This window comes from Spermophilus citellus (assembly GCF_964194105.1).
Source record: "Spermophilus citellus genome assembly, chromosome: 5".
NCBI lineage: Eukaryota > Metazoa > Chordata > Mammalia > Rodentia > Sciuridae > Spermophilus > Spermophilus citellus.
Window position 1 is genome coordinate 54,227,736 of NC_138186.1, and position 16,609 is coordinate 54,244,344.

The 16,609-nt window shown below is 37.0% G+C and overlaps 1 protein-coding gene across 2 annotated transcripts in view; it reads left to right on the forward strand.

The window, feature by feature from the left end:
* The window catches only part of ZFAND3 (zinc finger AN1-type containing 3), a 328,897-nt gene that overhangs the window by 231,649 nt on the left and 80,639 nt on the right, over positions 1-16,609 (forward strand). For both annotated transcript variants that reach the window (XM_081293661.1, XM_081293660.1), the window contains exon 3: positions 3,589-3,771. In XM_081293661.1, the coding sequence (XP_081149787.1) occupies positions 3,589-3,771 (183 nt within the window). The remainder of the gene's footprint in view (positions 1-3,588; positions 3,772-16,609) is intronic.

The window sequence follows — 16,609 nt, forward strand, 5'->3', positions numbered from 1 at the left end:
AAGTGGGTTATGAACTCCCCAATTTTTACCCCAAGTGCAGATTGCAGAATCACGTCGGTTACACATCCACAATTTTACATAATGCCCTATTAGTAACTGTTGTATTCTGCTACCTTTCCTATCCCCTACTATCCCCCCTCCCCTTCCCTCACATCTTCTCTCTCTACCCCATCTACTGTAATTCATTTCTCTCCTTGTTTATTTTCCCATTCCCCTCACAACCTCTTATATGTAATTTTGTATAGCAATGAGGGTCTCCCTTCATTTCCATGCAATTTCCCTTTTCTCTCCCTTTCCCTCCCATCTCATGACTCAATATAGCAGCACATTTCACAATTGTTAAACTGTGGAACCCAACTAGATGCCCTTCAGTAGATGACTGGATAAAAAAAAAAAAAACTGTGGTAACTATACACAATGGAATATTACTGAGTGCATAAAAGGAGAATAAAATTATGGCATTTGCAGGTAAATTGATGGAGTCAAAGAATATCAGGCTAAGTAGGCCAATCCCCAAAAAACAGATGCAGAATGTTCTCTCTGATAACTGGATGCTGACCCATAATAGGAGGGTTGTGGGGAGAATGGAGGAAGTTTGACTGGGCAAAGAGGAGACAGAGAATGCTAAGGGGGTATGAGGGATAGGAAAGATGGTAGAATGAGATGAACATCATTACCTTGGGTACATGTGTGACTGCACATGTAGGTGTGACTCTACATCAGGTACAACTAGAGAAATGTGCTCCATTTGTGTACAATGAATTGAAATGCATTCTGCTATCATGCATAACTAATTAGAATAAATTCAAAAAGTAGAAACATACCTTTCATTTTTAATTGCTGTCATATTATTGAACATCCATGTGCCAAATACTTTAGGCATGTTTTGTTATTTAGTTATCATTATCCTGAGAGGTATGAATAACTACCCTCCCTTTGTTTTACAGACAAGACCCTCAAAGATTAAACGGTTGCTTTTAGCTTTATGCCCTGAAAAGTCAGGATTTGAATCCAGGTCTGTCAAATGGTAACATTCTTTGTATTGCATAAACTGATAATTGGCAGGGGAGTTAGAAGACTCTTAGGACTAACTCCAAATTTCTGATGAGTTACATAAATTTTCTTATCTCTTGTTTGCTTTTCCTGTAAGAAGAAAGGATTGAGGTGACTCTTTAAAGTCATTTCTGAAGTAAAATGTTTCAATTCAAGCATAAAATGTATAGATTATCTACCAGCTCCCTTTATGGACAGCTAGTTTGGTTTGTAATGAATACTGTTTGTTTCTGACACCATCACCCTGTAGAGGTGTGAAAAAGGCATAGCAGGAGCATGGGTTAAAAGAAGGTAAATTTTTGAAGAAAAGCACCTGAGCATCCAAGGAACATGGCAAATGTGGGCTGACGATTTTGTGGGTAGGACCTGGCAATGTCTTTAGACACCAACTTCATAAGGTTATTATGCCTAAGTGAGTTTCTGTTTGTTTGTTTCTGCCTGTCTCACCATCCTTCTTTGGGGATGGTGCTGGACAATACAATGATGACTCAGTTTCATTTTTTTTAGGGCCTTAAGACATTTCCAGTTAAGTGATAGGTGGCTATGAGAGAGAAACACAATGACTATTGACATAAGAGAGCTAATGCAATGGCCTAACATAAAGAAGTATCGTTGTTGCAGTATTTATTCCATTTGTACAGTATCTTTTTCTTAATGATGTTATACAGATAACATTGAGAGAATTAATCATTTTACATATTAAAACATTGAAGTATTAAAAAAAAAAATTAGGAGAAGTAAATACCCAGAAAATAAGCAGTAGACACTTAGATTCCTCCTTGGTATAGCAGGTTAGAGACAAATTTATTGCACTCACCATTGGTGTTGGAATGGGTGGAAGCTTGACATGGAAGCCCCTTTTGCGGCTGGTCTACTGCTTACCATTCTATACCCTGTGTTTGTGATTGAGGACTGTGAGCTTTGTTGTCAAATGGACCTACCCCTTTTACTTGTTAGCTGTTAACTTGGAGCAAATTGCCCAAACGTTCTAAAGTCAGTTTCTTTATGAACAGAATTTGGTATCGTTAATACCTGACTTGAGTTTTCCTAAGAATTAATGTAAATTACACACACACACACACACACACACACACACACGCTGGATTTCTGTTTTCGCGACTAAAAGGCTCAGGGGTCACTCCAGTTGAACTGGGCTGACTGGGCTGCGCAAAATAACCACACAAGAGACACGAATACCTTTTCTTTGGGGTCGCTGTGACGGCTCCTCTGACCTTAAGGGTCCTCAGGAAGAGAGAGAGCAAGAGCATGCACTGACCCCTTTTATTGAAGAGAAGCTATTCAAATGAGGCAAGGGGTCAGGTTTCAGGGGGCTGAGTCTATCTTCATGATGTCCACTGTCAGCAGGTTGATTGACACCTGGGTAGGCCACACCCAAGGGGACAGTAAGAGAAGGGGACACACACAAGGCACTTCCATGGAAGATTCTATCCTAACAGGGCAAAGGGTTATATTACAAAGGAATAGGTGAGCGTAGCTTCACCCATGGGCTGTAGAAAGACACATCCATGCACGAGACACCGACCCTAGAACCCAAGAAGGGTGGAGAAAGCTCTGTCACATTTCTGTGACTGAGCACCTCAGCACCCAGCTGGGGAGTGTGACTCAGTCATGTGCAAGGTTGGTCACACACACACACACACACACACACACTCTTATGTATATGTATACACACACCCATTTATTTCAATGCCTGGCATATGGACAATGTATCATAAATGCTAGAAATTCTTATGCTCAGAATATGTCAAAACATTGATTCTGGTGAAGTTATAGAGCATGATAACCGGGGCTTATCTGTGACTCAAAATATAATTTATGTGTAGTTGTAAAGATCATCTTTTACTTCTCTGAATTGATAAAGTATAATCTGTACTTCATAGAGTATCATTAGATGTTTTGAAATGAAACATAAGGAGAATATACATAATAATCACATTTGTGTATCCACTACCAGCTTAAGAAATAAAAAATTGCTAGAAGGCTGTCCTCCCTATGTTTTTAATATGTCTCTTATAAACATAATTGGACTTTGTTTATTTAATCTGAATTTTTTGTGTTTGCTGGTAAGTTTAGTCTGTTTATATTAGTATCATTACTGATGTATTTGAACTTACTTCTACCATATTATCTGTTTTCTATTTACCTGACTATTTTGTGATACCGTTTTCCTTATGATCTGCTCTCTATTGGTTAGAGCAACTTAATTTCTCTTTATTCCTTTTTTTCCTTCTGTTGATCATCCTTCAAGTTGTAACATGCATCTTTCACTTTGCAAAATCTAACGTTGAAATCAGTGTCTACCATTCTTCTCAACAATAAAGACATTGGAAAACTAATTCTAATCACCCTCCACCAATAGTTTTGATCAGTATTTTATTTCCATTTTTTTAGTTACCCAAATTAGACTTTATTAATTGGTATTGTTACATTTAATTTTTATGTTAACTTACGTTGTTTTCTGATACTCAGATTGTGAATTCCTTAATTAAGTGGATATTCTTACTTTTTTTAAAGATTTTCAAAAGAAACAACCAGACGATGATTCCGCTCCAAGTACAAGTAACAGCCAATCAGATTTGTTTTCTGAAGAGACCACCAGTGACAACGATAATACCTCGATAACCACGCCAACTCTTAGTCCCAGCCAGCAGCCGCTTCCGACAGAACTGAATGTAAATTCACCGAGTAAAGAGGAATGTAAGTGCCTGGATTTTGAGAGGTGGTAGAGAGAGCAGCCTAAGAAATGTAGTATGAGCTTCTTGGTAATGCCTCATGCTCATGGGTGGGGCGGGGAGCGGGGTGGAGTGGGCAGCAGTTCTTTAAATTCAAGGTAAGTATTCACACATAGAACCCATGTTCAGCAAGTTAGATAATAATTTTCAGCCATTCCATAGAGTGAAAGTTTTTCTTGGATGATAGATTTTTACATTAATTGTCAAAGTACACAAAGTTTTAAGCCAGTATATAGCAGTGACTCTCAGTTCTAGTTGCACATTAGATTCTACTGGGAAATTTTTTTGGCGGCAGCAGGTGGGAGAGTGGGATGGTGATACTGGGGATTGGACTCAGGGGCACTTATCCACTGAACCACATCCCCAGACCTTTTTGTTTTATTTTGAGACAGGGTCTTGCTAAGTTGCTGAGGCTGGCTTTGAACTTGATATCTTCCTGCCTCAGCCTCCTCAGTTACTGCGATTACAAGTGTGCACCACCACACCTGGCTATACTGGGGACTTTTAAAATAATTTTAATCGTTAGCTCCACCTTTGATTCTAACTTAATTGGTCTACATGGAGGCCCTAAAATATCTATCTTCTCTTTTTCTCTTTCTCTCTCTCTCTCTCTTTCTCTCTCTCTCTCTTTCTCTCTCTCTAGCTCTGCAGAGGATTCTAATATGCAGCAAGAGTTTAGAGCCACTGGTCTAGGGAACTTAACCCTGTCATTAACTAGATCTTGACTGTTACTAAGCATTTAACTTAGATAATAATACTATATATAGAACACAAGGGAGTAGTTTATTTTGTTTACTCTTCTTCTATATGTCCTTCAGTAATGAATACTATTATACATGTAATATGGAAGTTTATTGTCTACTGAACCTTTACAATGCTTTCTTTTGGGACACAACTATAACTAATAGTACTTGTTGATGGCACAGCAGTTTTTGCCTTTTAAAAGCTTTACTTTATAAGGTTGGAATTTAGTGTTTCAAGTTTCATGAATATCCATAAATGTGATAGGTCAGGAAGTTGTTTTAGGCAGTTTTTTTGCTATTGTGACTGAAAGTCTCGACCTGAGCAATCTTAGAGGAGGAACAGTTTATTAGAGGGCTCACAGTTTAAGAGGTCTGAGTCCATAAACAGCTGGCTCCTCCTCACGGTTCAAGGTGAAGCAGGACATCATGGCAGAAGAATGTGGCAGAGGGAAGCAGCTCACATGGTGATCAGAAAGCAGAGAGAGGTCTCCACTTGCCAGATACAAAGATGTACCCCAAAGCCACACCCCCCAATGAACCACTTCCTCTAGCCATACTACCTGCCTCCAGTTACCACTCAGTTAATCCCTGTAATCCCATAGGGATTAACTCACTGATTAGGTTGAGGTTATAATTCAATCATTTCTTCTTCAAACTTCTAGCATTGTCTCACATGTGAGCTTTTGGGGAACATCTCACATCCAAAGCATAACAGATGTTCTGTTCACTAATTTTAGAAAAGTTAGAACAAAGATTCATCCAAATAGTTCATATTCAGATATATTTAGAATATAAAAGACAGTTTTCAAAGAATTTATTATTTAGCAGGAGAAATTAAATATATTTATTATGTTGTATCAGAGTTTATTAACCAGAAGTGACTCCACCCCCACATCATTTGATAATGTCTGAAAGCCAGAAATATTGCTGAACATCCTGGGTTGCAGAGGACAGCTTTCCCTCCACAACCAAGAGTTATCCAACCAGACATGTCAGTATTGCTGAAGTTTAGAAACCCTGATACATAGTTGCATGCACCAGTGTTAATGGACCTTACATGTTGAAAATAGGGACTGTCGAAGAAAGGCATTGGGCTCCTGGAGGAAGTGATATTGAAGATGGATAGAAGGTAGTGAAAAAGATATTCTCCACACAGTAACATGAGCGGTGGAATAACGCTTCATGGCATTCTTCATTGTCTAGTGACTCCTTTAGAGACATTTGTGGAGGAGAATGGAGAACAAGGCTGGAAAAGTAAATTAAGATCAAGCTGTAGAAGCTTCAATGCCCAGCTAAGCTATTTGGGCCATGATAAGCAGAGAAAGTGATAGCATTACAGTTATTTTTAAGAAGTAATCTGATAGTATTGAAAATTGGAAGTACTATAATGGAATAACATTATAGAGAGATAATTTTTAATATTATGATTTGTTGAGTGGAACCAGGGCAGATAGCATGAATCATTTAAGAGGAGATAAAACGGATGGTAGTGGTAATGGTAAGGCAGTAGGTTTTGTTTTGTGAAAATCAGTTCGGTGTCATGTATTTAACTGTGGAGCTGATCAAAGCTTTGGTCCCTTGTCTTAAAAAAAAAATACACACCATTCATTTGTGTGCAGTTTTCCACAAAATTATAAAGTTCATTATAAGCCCTTAGGTCAAGAACTTAATAGTGTAAGGGAAAAGTCGGAGCTGGTCAGGATCTCATCTGATGGAACCTGGATTGGAGCTGCACATACCAGGAATACACTACCACAAACCAATTTCAGTCAACCAAAATGTAGGTAAGACTGAGATAATAACAGCTGCCTTTGACTGAGCACTTTATGTGCAAAAAAGATTCTACTTGTTTTGCATATTTTCTTTTATTCCTCATGACAACCCAGTGAAGTGGGTATTATCATTGTCCCCATTCTGAAGATTATGAAACAGGCATAAAGAGATCATACAATATGCCTGTGGTCACAAACTAATAGATACCAGGACCAGGATTCAGATTCAGGCATTTGGCTTGAATTCATGCTTTTAATCATTTAATTCACAATATAAAATATACTTGTTGCAGAGAATATTCATATTGGCAAAGTCAGTGCTTGCTCTGCCTATAATCAAGGTATGTGGAAACCCAAATCATAACTAAAAGTTACTTTAATTCATCTTGAAAAATCAAAACAGGAATTAGAAATAAACATATTCATATGATTAAAACATTTTCTTTGGAGGGAAACCTTCATGAGAAGCTGACCCATAACAAAAATTTATATAGCAAATTATGGGTTCAGAACAAGTAGAGTTAAATTAAGTGAATTTTTAAGCAAAACACGCTGAATGTCTGGTATGCCCTAAGAACATACAGAGTAAGTCTTACTTCACTGTAAGATTCCATCTTCAGACCATTTCCCCTTCTGCTGCCTGGACTTAGTCCTTCCTTGAATTCTAGAGCCTCTGGGATACAATTCTTTCTATATTTTCATAGATTACTTGCCTAGACCATTGTGGAATGCCATGCATTTTCTTCTGATATATAAAATCCTGAAGTCTGATAAGGATGTTTAGTTCTACTAACATTGGATCCATTCTCTCTCTTTCTGGGGACTGCCTTGGGCTCATCTTAGAGTTATACTCTCTGAAGGTCATCACATTTCCTAATTCCTCAGGTTTTCACATATCTGGGGGAAATGAGGAGATTTGCCAGTTTGACTTAAGTTTGTATTGTGTTCAACTGAGGAGGTTGAGTTGGCACTCGGGAGAACACAGTGAAGGTTCCATGTAATAACAGTAGTTTAAGCTTTAGGGGTTAAATGCCAAAGATGAGACCTACAAAAATCAGTGAGGATAGACTTTGAGTGAAACCCCCACATTTAGAGAACAAAAGTGATAAGAGGCAATGAAGATGTCAAAGAGGAGAATAATGATGGTGGACAAGGTCACAAAAACCAAGCAACATGTTATTGAGTGTGGGGTTTAATAATAATGATAACAAAATGTTTACTTCATATTTATGAAGTGTTTGCTCTATTGTAAGCACTCTTCTTAGCTTTTTATAGATATTGACATTTGATTGTCAATAAAGCCTATGAGGGGAGAACTTTTTATTATGTCTATTTTTATAGATGAGAAAGTTGAAGCACAAAGAGGTCCAGTAACTTCTGCCTAAAGGTAAAGAGCTTCTGTTTGACAGAGGATCCCATATTCTAACACACTAATTTAGATCCATAGTCCTTTCAAACACTCTAGCATATTGCCTAAATGTTGTGAAAATTCTGCAGAAGTTATAAAGTGACGAGGCATTTGGATTTGAAACTGGTTACCTTAATAAACTATTTCAACTATTTGTACTTTCATTTAGCAGTCTTCACTCAGTGCCTGCTATATGTTAGGCACTAGGTTTAGTGCTGGTACAGAAATTAATAAGATTAGATATCTACCCACAGGGAAGTCACCTTTTCTTTTCTTTTCTTTTTTTTTTTTTAAGAGAGAGTGAGAGAGTAGAGAGAGAGAGAGAGAGAATTTTAATATTTATTTTTTAGTTATCGGCAGATACAACATCCTTGTTTTATATGTGGTGCTGAGGATCGAACCCGGGCCGCACGCATGCCAGGTGAGCGCGCTACCGCTTGAGCCACATCCCCAGCCCCGGAAGTCACCTTTTCAAATAGAGATTTTGGCTTGTTCTCCCAAATAGGCACATAATAATATTGTGGTATAATGAAGGCAGATGCCAGCAGTGATTAACAGACATGTCATTTGCAAAAGCTTTCCCATTTGGGCTTTACTACACCTTCTAAGTTGAAGGCAACTGTGCTAGATAGAGTAAGGAAGATGTATGCCAGTTTGTTAAAGCTGTCAGGGTGAATGCTTTATAAGTCAAGGTGAGGTAATTAAGTGATTGTCAAGTAGCAGTGATGACCATGTGAGATTAGATATGCCAAACCTTTCATATTTCTTCATCTGTGACCTACTTGGGAGAAGGATAAAGAGGCAGCTGGGAGTTACCTATCTTGCTATTCATAGTGACCACAATTTTATGTGTCGGTCCTTCTTGGCTTCCCCTGCAGATGTATGGAAAAGTGTAGGGTATAGGAGTTGCTATCAGTACTGCATAATCTTTAATATTTAGTAGGTATAGATCTTTGTTATTGTGTTGATCTGGAAATGCTATACTTTCGTTGGAGTTTGTTGGAAGTTTTAAATTTTTTTCCCTTAATAATCAAGAGAATGAGTATTGCTTAAATCTACTTTCAACCTCTTACTGTTAAATGAATATAACATCAGAAAGTGGGTGAGTTTGATATATTTCATTTTGAAAAGACTGAACAGCTGTTGACAAAATTGAGTATAATAGAGAATTCTGGGACAGATTTTTAACCAAAAGAGTTTTGTAAAGCAACTGACTAAAGGTCAAATAAAGCAGTTATCTAAAAGTTCTAAGTGCTACTTCTCTTTCAGAGCACACATACCTCTCCTTCACAGTGTGTGACTGTAGAAGAGTACACAGAACATTGGCTGTTAGAAATCTTTCAAAATGGTGTAAGCAAAATTCAAATAGTAACTTTTTCACAGCAGTTAGGTGCTATTATAATGCTGACAGCTAACATTAAGTGATTACCAAGTACTAGGTACTGTTCCCAGTATGTTACAGGTGTTAGAGTACTTCATTTCAATAATTACTCTGTAAAGTAGGTACTTTTATTATACCCATCTCACAGATGTGGAAACAGGCGCTGTGTGATTCAGTACCTTGCTAACTATCACAGAGCAGTCTAGCTCTACTGACCTGACTATCACCACACCATAGCTGCTAGAGTGCTTTATAGTCTAAAGAACATTGCATACAATTGTTGGCTCTATGGAGGAAGGGGGTGTTAGATACTGAAAAAACAATAAAATTCTTCTTTCTACTTTTGCTACTACCTATTTATTGTTCTTTCCAGGTTTTTCTTAAGGGGAGGTAAAATGTGATTTGAATGTCTCTTTTTATTTTGTTTTTAATTGACATAATAACTGTACATACTCAGAAGTTACAGTGTGATGTTTCAATAAATGTATACAAAATATAATGATCAGATCAGGGTAATTGGCATATCTGTCACCCCAAACATTTACCATTTTTGTGTTTTGGGAACATTCAAAACCCCAAAGCTGTTTTGAAATATACAATTAATTGTTGTCAACCATAGATAGCCTACTATACTATAGGAGTCCTAATTACACCCTGTACCTGTTAGCCATCTACTCTTCATCCCTATCTCCTTGTCACACTTTTCTCAGTCTCTGTTGACCACTATGCTCTTCTCTACTTTTGTAAGACCAACTTTCTTAAACTTCCATGTATGTATAAGTGAGAGTGTGGTATTTATCTTTTTGTACTTGATTTACTTCATTTAATATAATGTCCTCCAGTCTCATCCATATTGCTGCAAATGGCAGGACTTTCTTTTTCTTATTTATAGCTAAATGATATTCCATTATGTATATGTACCACATTTTCTTTATGCATTTATCCATTGATAAACACCTACGTTGATCCATACCTTGGCTTTTATAAATAATGCTGCAATAAACAGAGAAGTGCATGTTATCTTCAGCATACCAATTTTCTTCCTTTGGATATATACCTAGTACTGAAATTACTAGATTAGATGTTCTAGTTCTTATTTGTGGAGAAACCTCCATACTCTTTTCCACAATGGTTGTAGCAGTCACATTTTCACAGTGTATGAGAGTTCGCCTTTCTCCAATCCATGTCAGCATTTGCCGTTTTTTTGTCATTTTGATAATGGCCTTTCTGAGATGATATGATCTCATCATTTTGATTTACATTTCCCTGATGATTAGTAATGTTGAGTAGTTTTTCATAAACTTGTTTGATACTGTTTATTTGTCTTTTTTTGAAATTTTTCCCTTTTAAATTGGATTATCTGGGGAGTTTTGCTTTTGAATCCTTTATTTTTCTGGATATTAATCTCTTGTTAAGTTAATATTCAGCACATATTTTCTCCCATTTATTAACTATATTGTTTCCTTTGCTATGCAGAAGTTTCTTAATATGACAAATTCCATTTGTCAATTTTTGCTTTTGTCACCTATCTTTCTGGGATTGTATCCAAAAAAATCTTTCCCAGACCAATATCCCAAAGTGCTTCCAGTATGTTTTCTTATAGTAGTTTCATAGTTTTGGCCCTTACATGTAAGTCTTTGAACCATTTTTGTATAGAGTAGGAGATAGGGGGTCTAGTTTCATTCCATTGCACAATCCCTTTTTCCCACTATCATTTTTGAAGAATGTTACCTTTCTCCAGTGTATATGTTCTTGTCACATTTGTTGAAAATCCGTTGGCTCTAGTTGCATGGATTTATTTTTTGGATTCTCTGTTCTATTCCATTGGTCCCTGTGTCTGTGCCAATACCTTGGTCTTATGGTTACTATAGCTTTGTAATATGCTTTCAAGTTAGGTATCATGATGCCTTCAACTTTGTTCTTTTTATTCAGGTTTGCTTTGGCTTCTCAGGGTCTTTTATAAATTCCATATGAATTTTAGGGTTGTACTTTCTATTTTTGTGAAGATACTTTCCCTGTTGAAATAAAAGGAATCACTGAATCTGTAGATTGTTTTGAGTAGTATGGAAATTTTCATAGTACTACTTCTTCCAGTCCACGAATATGGGATATCCTTCCGTGTGTGTGTGTGTGTGTGTGTGTGTGTGTGTGTGTGTGAGAGAGAGAGAGAGAGAGAGAGAGAGAGAGAGAGAGAGAGAGACCAGCCAACCATATAGCCACCCACTGTTAAATCTCTTTCATCATTATTTGTAGATTTTATTATAGAGATCATTTATTTCCTTACTTAAATTTATTCCTAGCGTGTTTTTTGTAGCTATTGAACAGGATTGCTTTTTTGATTTCTTTCTCAGCTATTTTGTTATTGGAGTAAAAGAGTTTTATGGTGGCATCTTTAGGTTTTTATGTATGTAAGATTGTGTCATCTACAAACAAAGATAATTTTATATCCTCCATTCCAATTTAGATGCCCTTTATTTCTTTCCCTTGCCTAATTGCTGTGGTTAGCTATGCTGAATAAGAATGGGAGGTGGGCATCCATGTCTTATTCTACACCTTAGAGGAAATGTTTTTCATTTTTCCCCATTTAGTATCATGTTAGCTGTGGTTTTTTTTTTCATATGTGACCTTAATCATAGAAAGTTATTTTCCTGAAGACATTTTGTTTGTTTGTTTGTTTCATTTTAGTACTGAAGATTGAACCCAGGAGTGCTTTACCATTGAGCTAAATCTCTAGTCATTTTATTTTTAAGTTTGAGACAGGATCTTACTGAGTTGCTTAGACTGACCTCAAACTTGTGATCCTCCTGCTTCAGTCTCCAAAGTTGTTGGGATTATATGTGTGCAACACTGTACTTGGCTAATGATGTTGAATTTTATAGAATACTTTTTTGCCTACCAAGAGTGTGCTGATTCCATTGAATTGTTTGTATTCCCTTACATCTCATCAAGCCTTCCTCAAGATCATTATTTTAAATTTCTTTTCATAAAGGCATTTCATAAAGTTCGTTTTCTTTGGTGTCTGTTACTGAAGAATTATTGTTTATCCATGTGTGTGCCATGTTTCATTGCTTGTCATGTTTTTTGTGCTATGTGTTAATATCTGAGCATCTCATCGAACAGTTACCTTTTCCCATTTTATGGTGATTTGGGGGGATGGGAGAGTAGAAAGAGATTTCTTCCTATGGATGGATGCTAGGGTGTTCATTGAGTAGAGTGTGTTAGCTTTGTTTCTTAGCAGAATCCAGAATCTGTTGTCAGTGCAGTTTCTTCAGCTATAATCCTTATCAGAGATGTTTGCTGTTCTATAGTAACTTAAGCCACTAGTACGTGTGACTGCAGTGTGTGATAGTCATTCTGGTGAAGGCTGTCAGGCTGGGCTCAGACATTATGGGCTGGCTGACTGTGTAGAAGGCTTTCTGATGGGTGGGGCTACTGCCTGGCTGGTTGATGAATCCAGCTTAGGTGACACTACTGCTCAGTTAATTGTATCCCCAACACCTGGCCAGCTGTTCGATGACTGTTGGCACATATGGACTTCATCATTCCACTGTCTGTATATTAGCTTCCTCTCTGTGCAAGTCCCCTTGTTCCTTAGGGCATGGGGTGCTGTATGGATCAGAAAGCCAAGATCTTGACCTTTCTGCTGTGCCTAGATCAAGTAACCATGGCTGAGGTTCTGCAGCCACACACGAGTATGGTAGAATGACGGCAGAATCTCAAAAATCAAGGTATGTTGTGCCTATTAGCCTTCAGAATGGGATACACTCTAGCAGCTGGCCCAGTTTCAAAATGGCACAGAGTTGTAGTAACTTGGGTCACAGGGAATAGGGTACTTCAATATGGGGTCCTATATTACAGCTAGGACATTATAGTCATTTGAATTCTTAACTCTCCATAAACTGTTTGGTACCTTTGAAGGTGGTGAAAGATCTCCTGTGATTGCTGAAGTCTGCAGTAGTGTTGGAATTATTGATGGTGGTGCAGTCTCCAGCTTATCTTTTCCTTCTAAGGAGAAGTCTGTCTTGGCTCTGAGCTGGTTGCAGAGCCATGGTGCCCTGCTCATGTCTCTGTAGTGCTACCTGGTGTTTTGTACTCAACAGGAATCCTGGCTTTACCTGGTTAATCTTCATTGTACTTCCTCACTCATTCTGGTTGGAATATAATTGTTTATTCTTTGTTGTTAACTCTCTTTGTGGGGACAACAAGCAGTAAGTAGCTCTTTGTTCAGCCATCTTGCTGATGTCATCTTGAGTTTTTTTTTCTTGATCCAACTTTTGTAGAAAGAAAGGATAATGTCAAGGACTGGGGATATAGCTCAGGGTAGAGCATTCACCTTTATGCCTCAGGTCTTGGGTTCAATCCCCAGCATTCGCACACACAGATTGGAAAGGATAATGTTAGGTTGTTAGAACGCTGAAATCGGTTGTTATTTTGTTATTCTTAAGTAATAGAGAGATGATTGCCCATCTCAAATCAGTCTTAGTAGATTAGACTTAAAAGATGAGAAAATGTTTCCTTCATCAGTTCTGCAGATCAACTTTCTGTTGTCTTAAAGGCCTGGGCATCACTACTTCTGGCCTGTTTGACAGCTTCACAGTGTGCACATCCACCTGAGTTTGGGGTGTAGTCCTGTAAGCATAAGATGGAAGTATTGGAGGAGCCTTAGCTAGTCTGTTTCTTTTTAGGAGTGGAAGAGAGTTGATGCCTGCTAGTAAAGAAGATATTATTGTCAAGAAATAGGCCTGTTTTCAGATATTCTATATCCTGAGATAGGATTTACCGTATAGAGAATGTTCTTTTAAGCTCTAGAGGCACATATTTAGGATTAGGCTGGGGATGTAGTTCAGTGGTAAAGCACTTCTTAGCATGTGAGAGATCCTGAGTTCAATCCCCAGCACTGGTAGAGCGCTGGCCTATCACTTAAGAAACACCAGGTTTGATCCTTAGCACCACATAAAAATAAATAAATAGAAAAATAAACTTTAAAAAAAAAGAATTAAATAGTTACCAACCCATTTATAAAATTATAGTTTGCAACAGCGCTTGTAAACTACAACATATGGACCATACCTAACCCATCACCTGTTCTTGTACCACCTGTATGCAAAGAATGATTTTTACATTTTTTAAATGGTTGAAGAAAACCAAAAGAATGGTATTTTGTAAAGTGTGGAAATTAATGAAGTTGTATTGGAACAGTACCGCTTGTTCATTTATATACTGTCTATGGCTGCTGCTGTGGACAACAGCAGAGTCCATAGTTGCTGTAGAGATTCAGTGACCTTTTACAGAAGAAGATTGCATACCCATTTCACAAAGCACTTTGACAAACATTATGTTCATGGGGTTTTTCTGCCAGCATGTAGCACAGGTAGGGCAGATAGTTCCCTTCCTAGTCCGCAAATGAGAAGAAGGAGGTTGAATGGTGATATACTTTGAGTTACACAGCAAGGCCAAAGACTAGGCCACAGCTCAAATCTGGACCTGTGTATTGTGCTTTTTTTTTAGTTTTACATAGACACAATATCTTTATTTTGTTTATTTATTTTTATGTGGTGCTGAGGTTCAAACCCAGTGTCTCTCAGGTGCAAGGCGAGCGCTCTACCACTGAGCCACAACCCCAGCCCCTATGTTATGCTTTTTTCCCTTTTCTTTACTGCATCTACCCAAGAGATGCTTTTATGGTAGCCAAAAGAAAATACACTTAAAAAGTAAAAACCATATTAACCAGAATGTTAGGGAAAATTTTTACTGATCAAAGCTTTATTTCCATATACTGTCTGGACTTTCTCTAATGTAATATTAATTTCCAAAACAGAAATTTGAAAACATGTTTTACCTGTGGTTAAATTGATTTTTGTTGAGGGAGATTCTAATTGTTTCCTTGGAAACGGGTTTCCAGTGATACCTATTCCCCCCAGGGATTAGGGAGGGCTGGGGGAGGAAAAAATGGTAGTGCCTTTTAGCAGATGTCCTTACTAGATTGCCTCTGAATCTGACAAAGCCATATCTTTCCTCTGAAAAATTCATGTCACTGCCACCAAGTGGCTAAACTTGTTTGTTTTTACTAACATTTCTCATAATCTCTAAATGAAATCAGTTTTCCCTTTTCCAGATTGTCTTCTTCTACAGGACAGATATTGGGTAAAATAGGCTGGCTTTTTTTTTCTAGTAAAGCATTTGGGAAATGTTACCTATTAAAAATATTTTATGACTTCCTGCTGGACTGGTTTTAAGTGAAATATGGTGGGGAGATTTATTTACAGTTCTCTCTGTGTGTGCCTTTCTTTAATGAAGCTCAAAGCATCATGCCATTTATCAGAGATAATTATACAACAGATGGAGCTTTTCTGATATATAATAGTCTCAAAGTAGAAGATTCTTTTCCATAATGAAGAATGCCCAAACTTTAAGTGTCTCTTTTGATTTTAATTTAAGGGATTTTTTTCCTTGTGCATTTATTTATTAATCCTGAAGCTGGTTCTGTAAAGCATGCTGCTGTTATTAGGACACTGTGCTAAAACAATTGATACTTTGTAGTATCATTTGATAATGTACTGTTACAGGCTATATTGAATTGAATGTTCGAAATTCACCAGGAATTAGTGTACAGAATCATTAACTTAATCCTCATCAAAATGCAGAAAGACTTGAGTAGTTAGCAGTGTTTTCTTATAGATATTATTTTGTTTCATAATATTTTCTGGGCAGAACTTGTTCAAGCACTTCAACTTGTGGTCATCTGACCTCCAACTTGTGATGAAAATAAGAACCAAATTAAAGCAGAATCATGATTTTTAAAGTACTCATTTGCTGGCTTTTTTCTCTTTTTCTAAACTTTTAATCCTGCTTCTAAGTAAGAATGACTACATTCTTATCTTTTGAATTACAAAGATTTAGGTTTATATTGAATAGAAAGTGAAAATACTCTTTTAATGCCTCCACCCCCTCCACCATCAAATACTCACTCTTTCCAGAAATAACCATGTTTATTCATTTTAGAAGTTTTTTTTTTTTTGTCACAGTTATATACTGTGTAGGTTTTGCTTATTTGTATATAAATAAGAACATATAACACATAGTACTTTTAACTTGCCCTTTTACTTAATATTAAAATTTCTTTCTTCTGGTATGTTACTGGTCTTTTAATTGTGATTTGGGTACCTCATAGTTCATTAGAAAATACTTTTTAATTTATATATGTTTATCTTTTGTCTTCTAGGTTTGTGTCTTTCTTAGAAGGCTTTCTGAATAATAGGGTTATAAAAAGATTTTTATGTTGTTCATACTTTTCATAGTTTATCTTTTTCTACATTTAGTCATTGAACCAGTCCACAATTTATTTTGTATATGATATGAGGTATAGGGATTTGTATGTAAGTATTTATTTTTGCAGATGGTTAACCAGTTTCCCAAAACCACTCATGTGAATAGTCTTGGTTTGAAATGCCATTAATATCATATAAGTATACATTGGTTTCTAGTCTCTCTATTTTGTT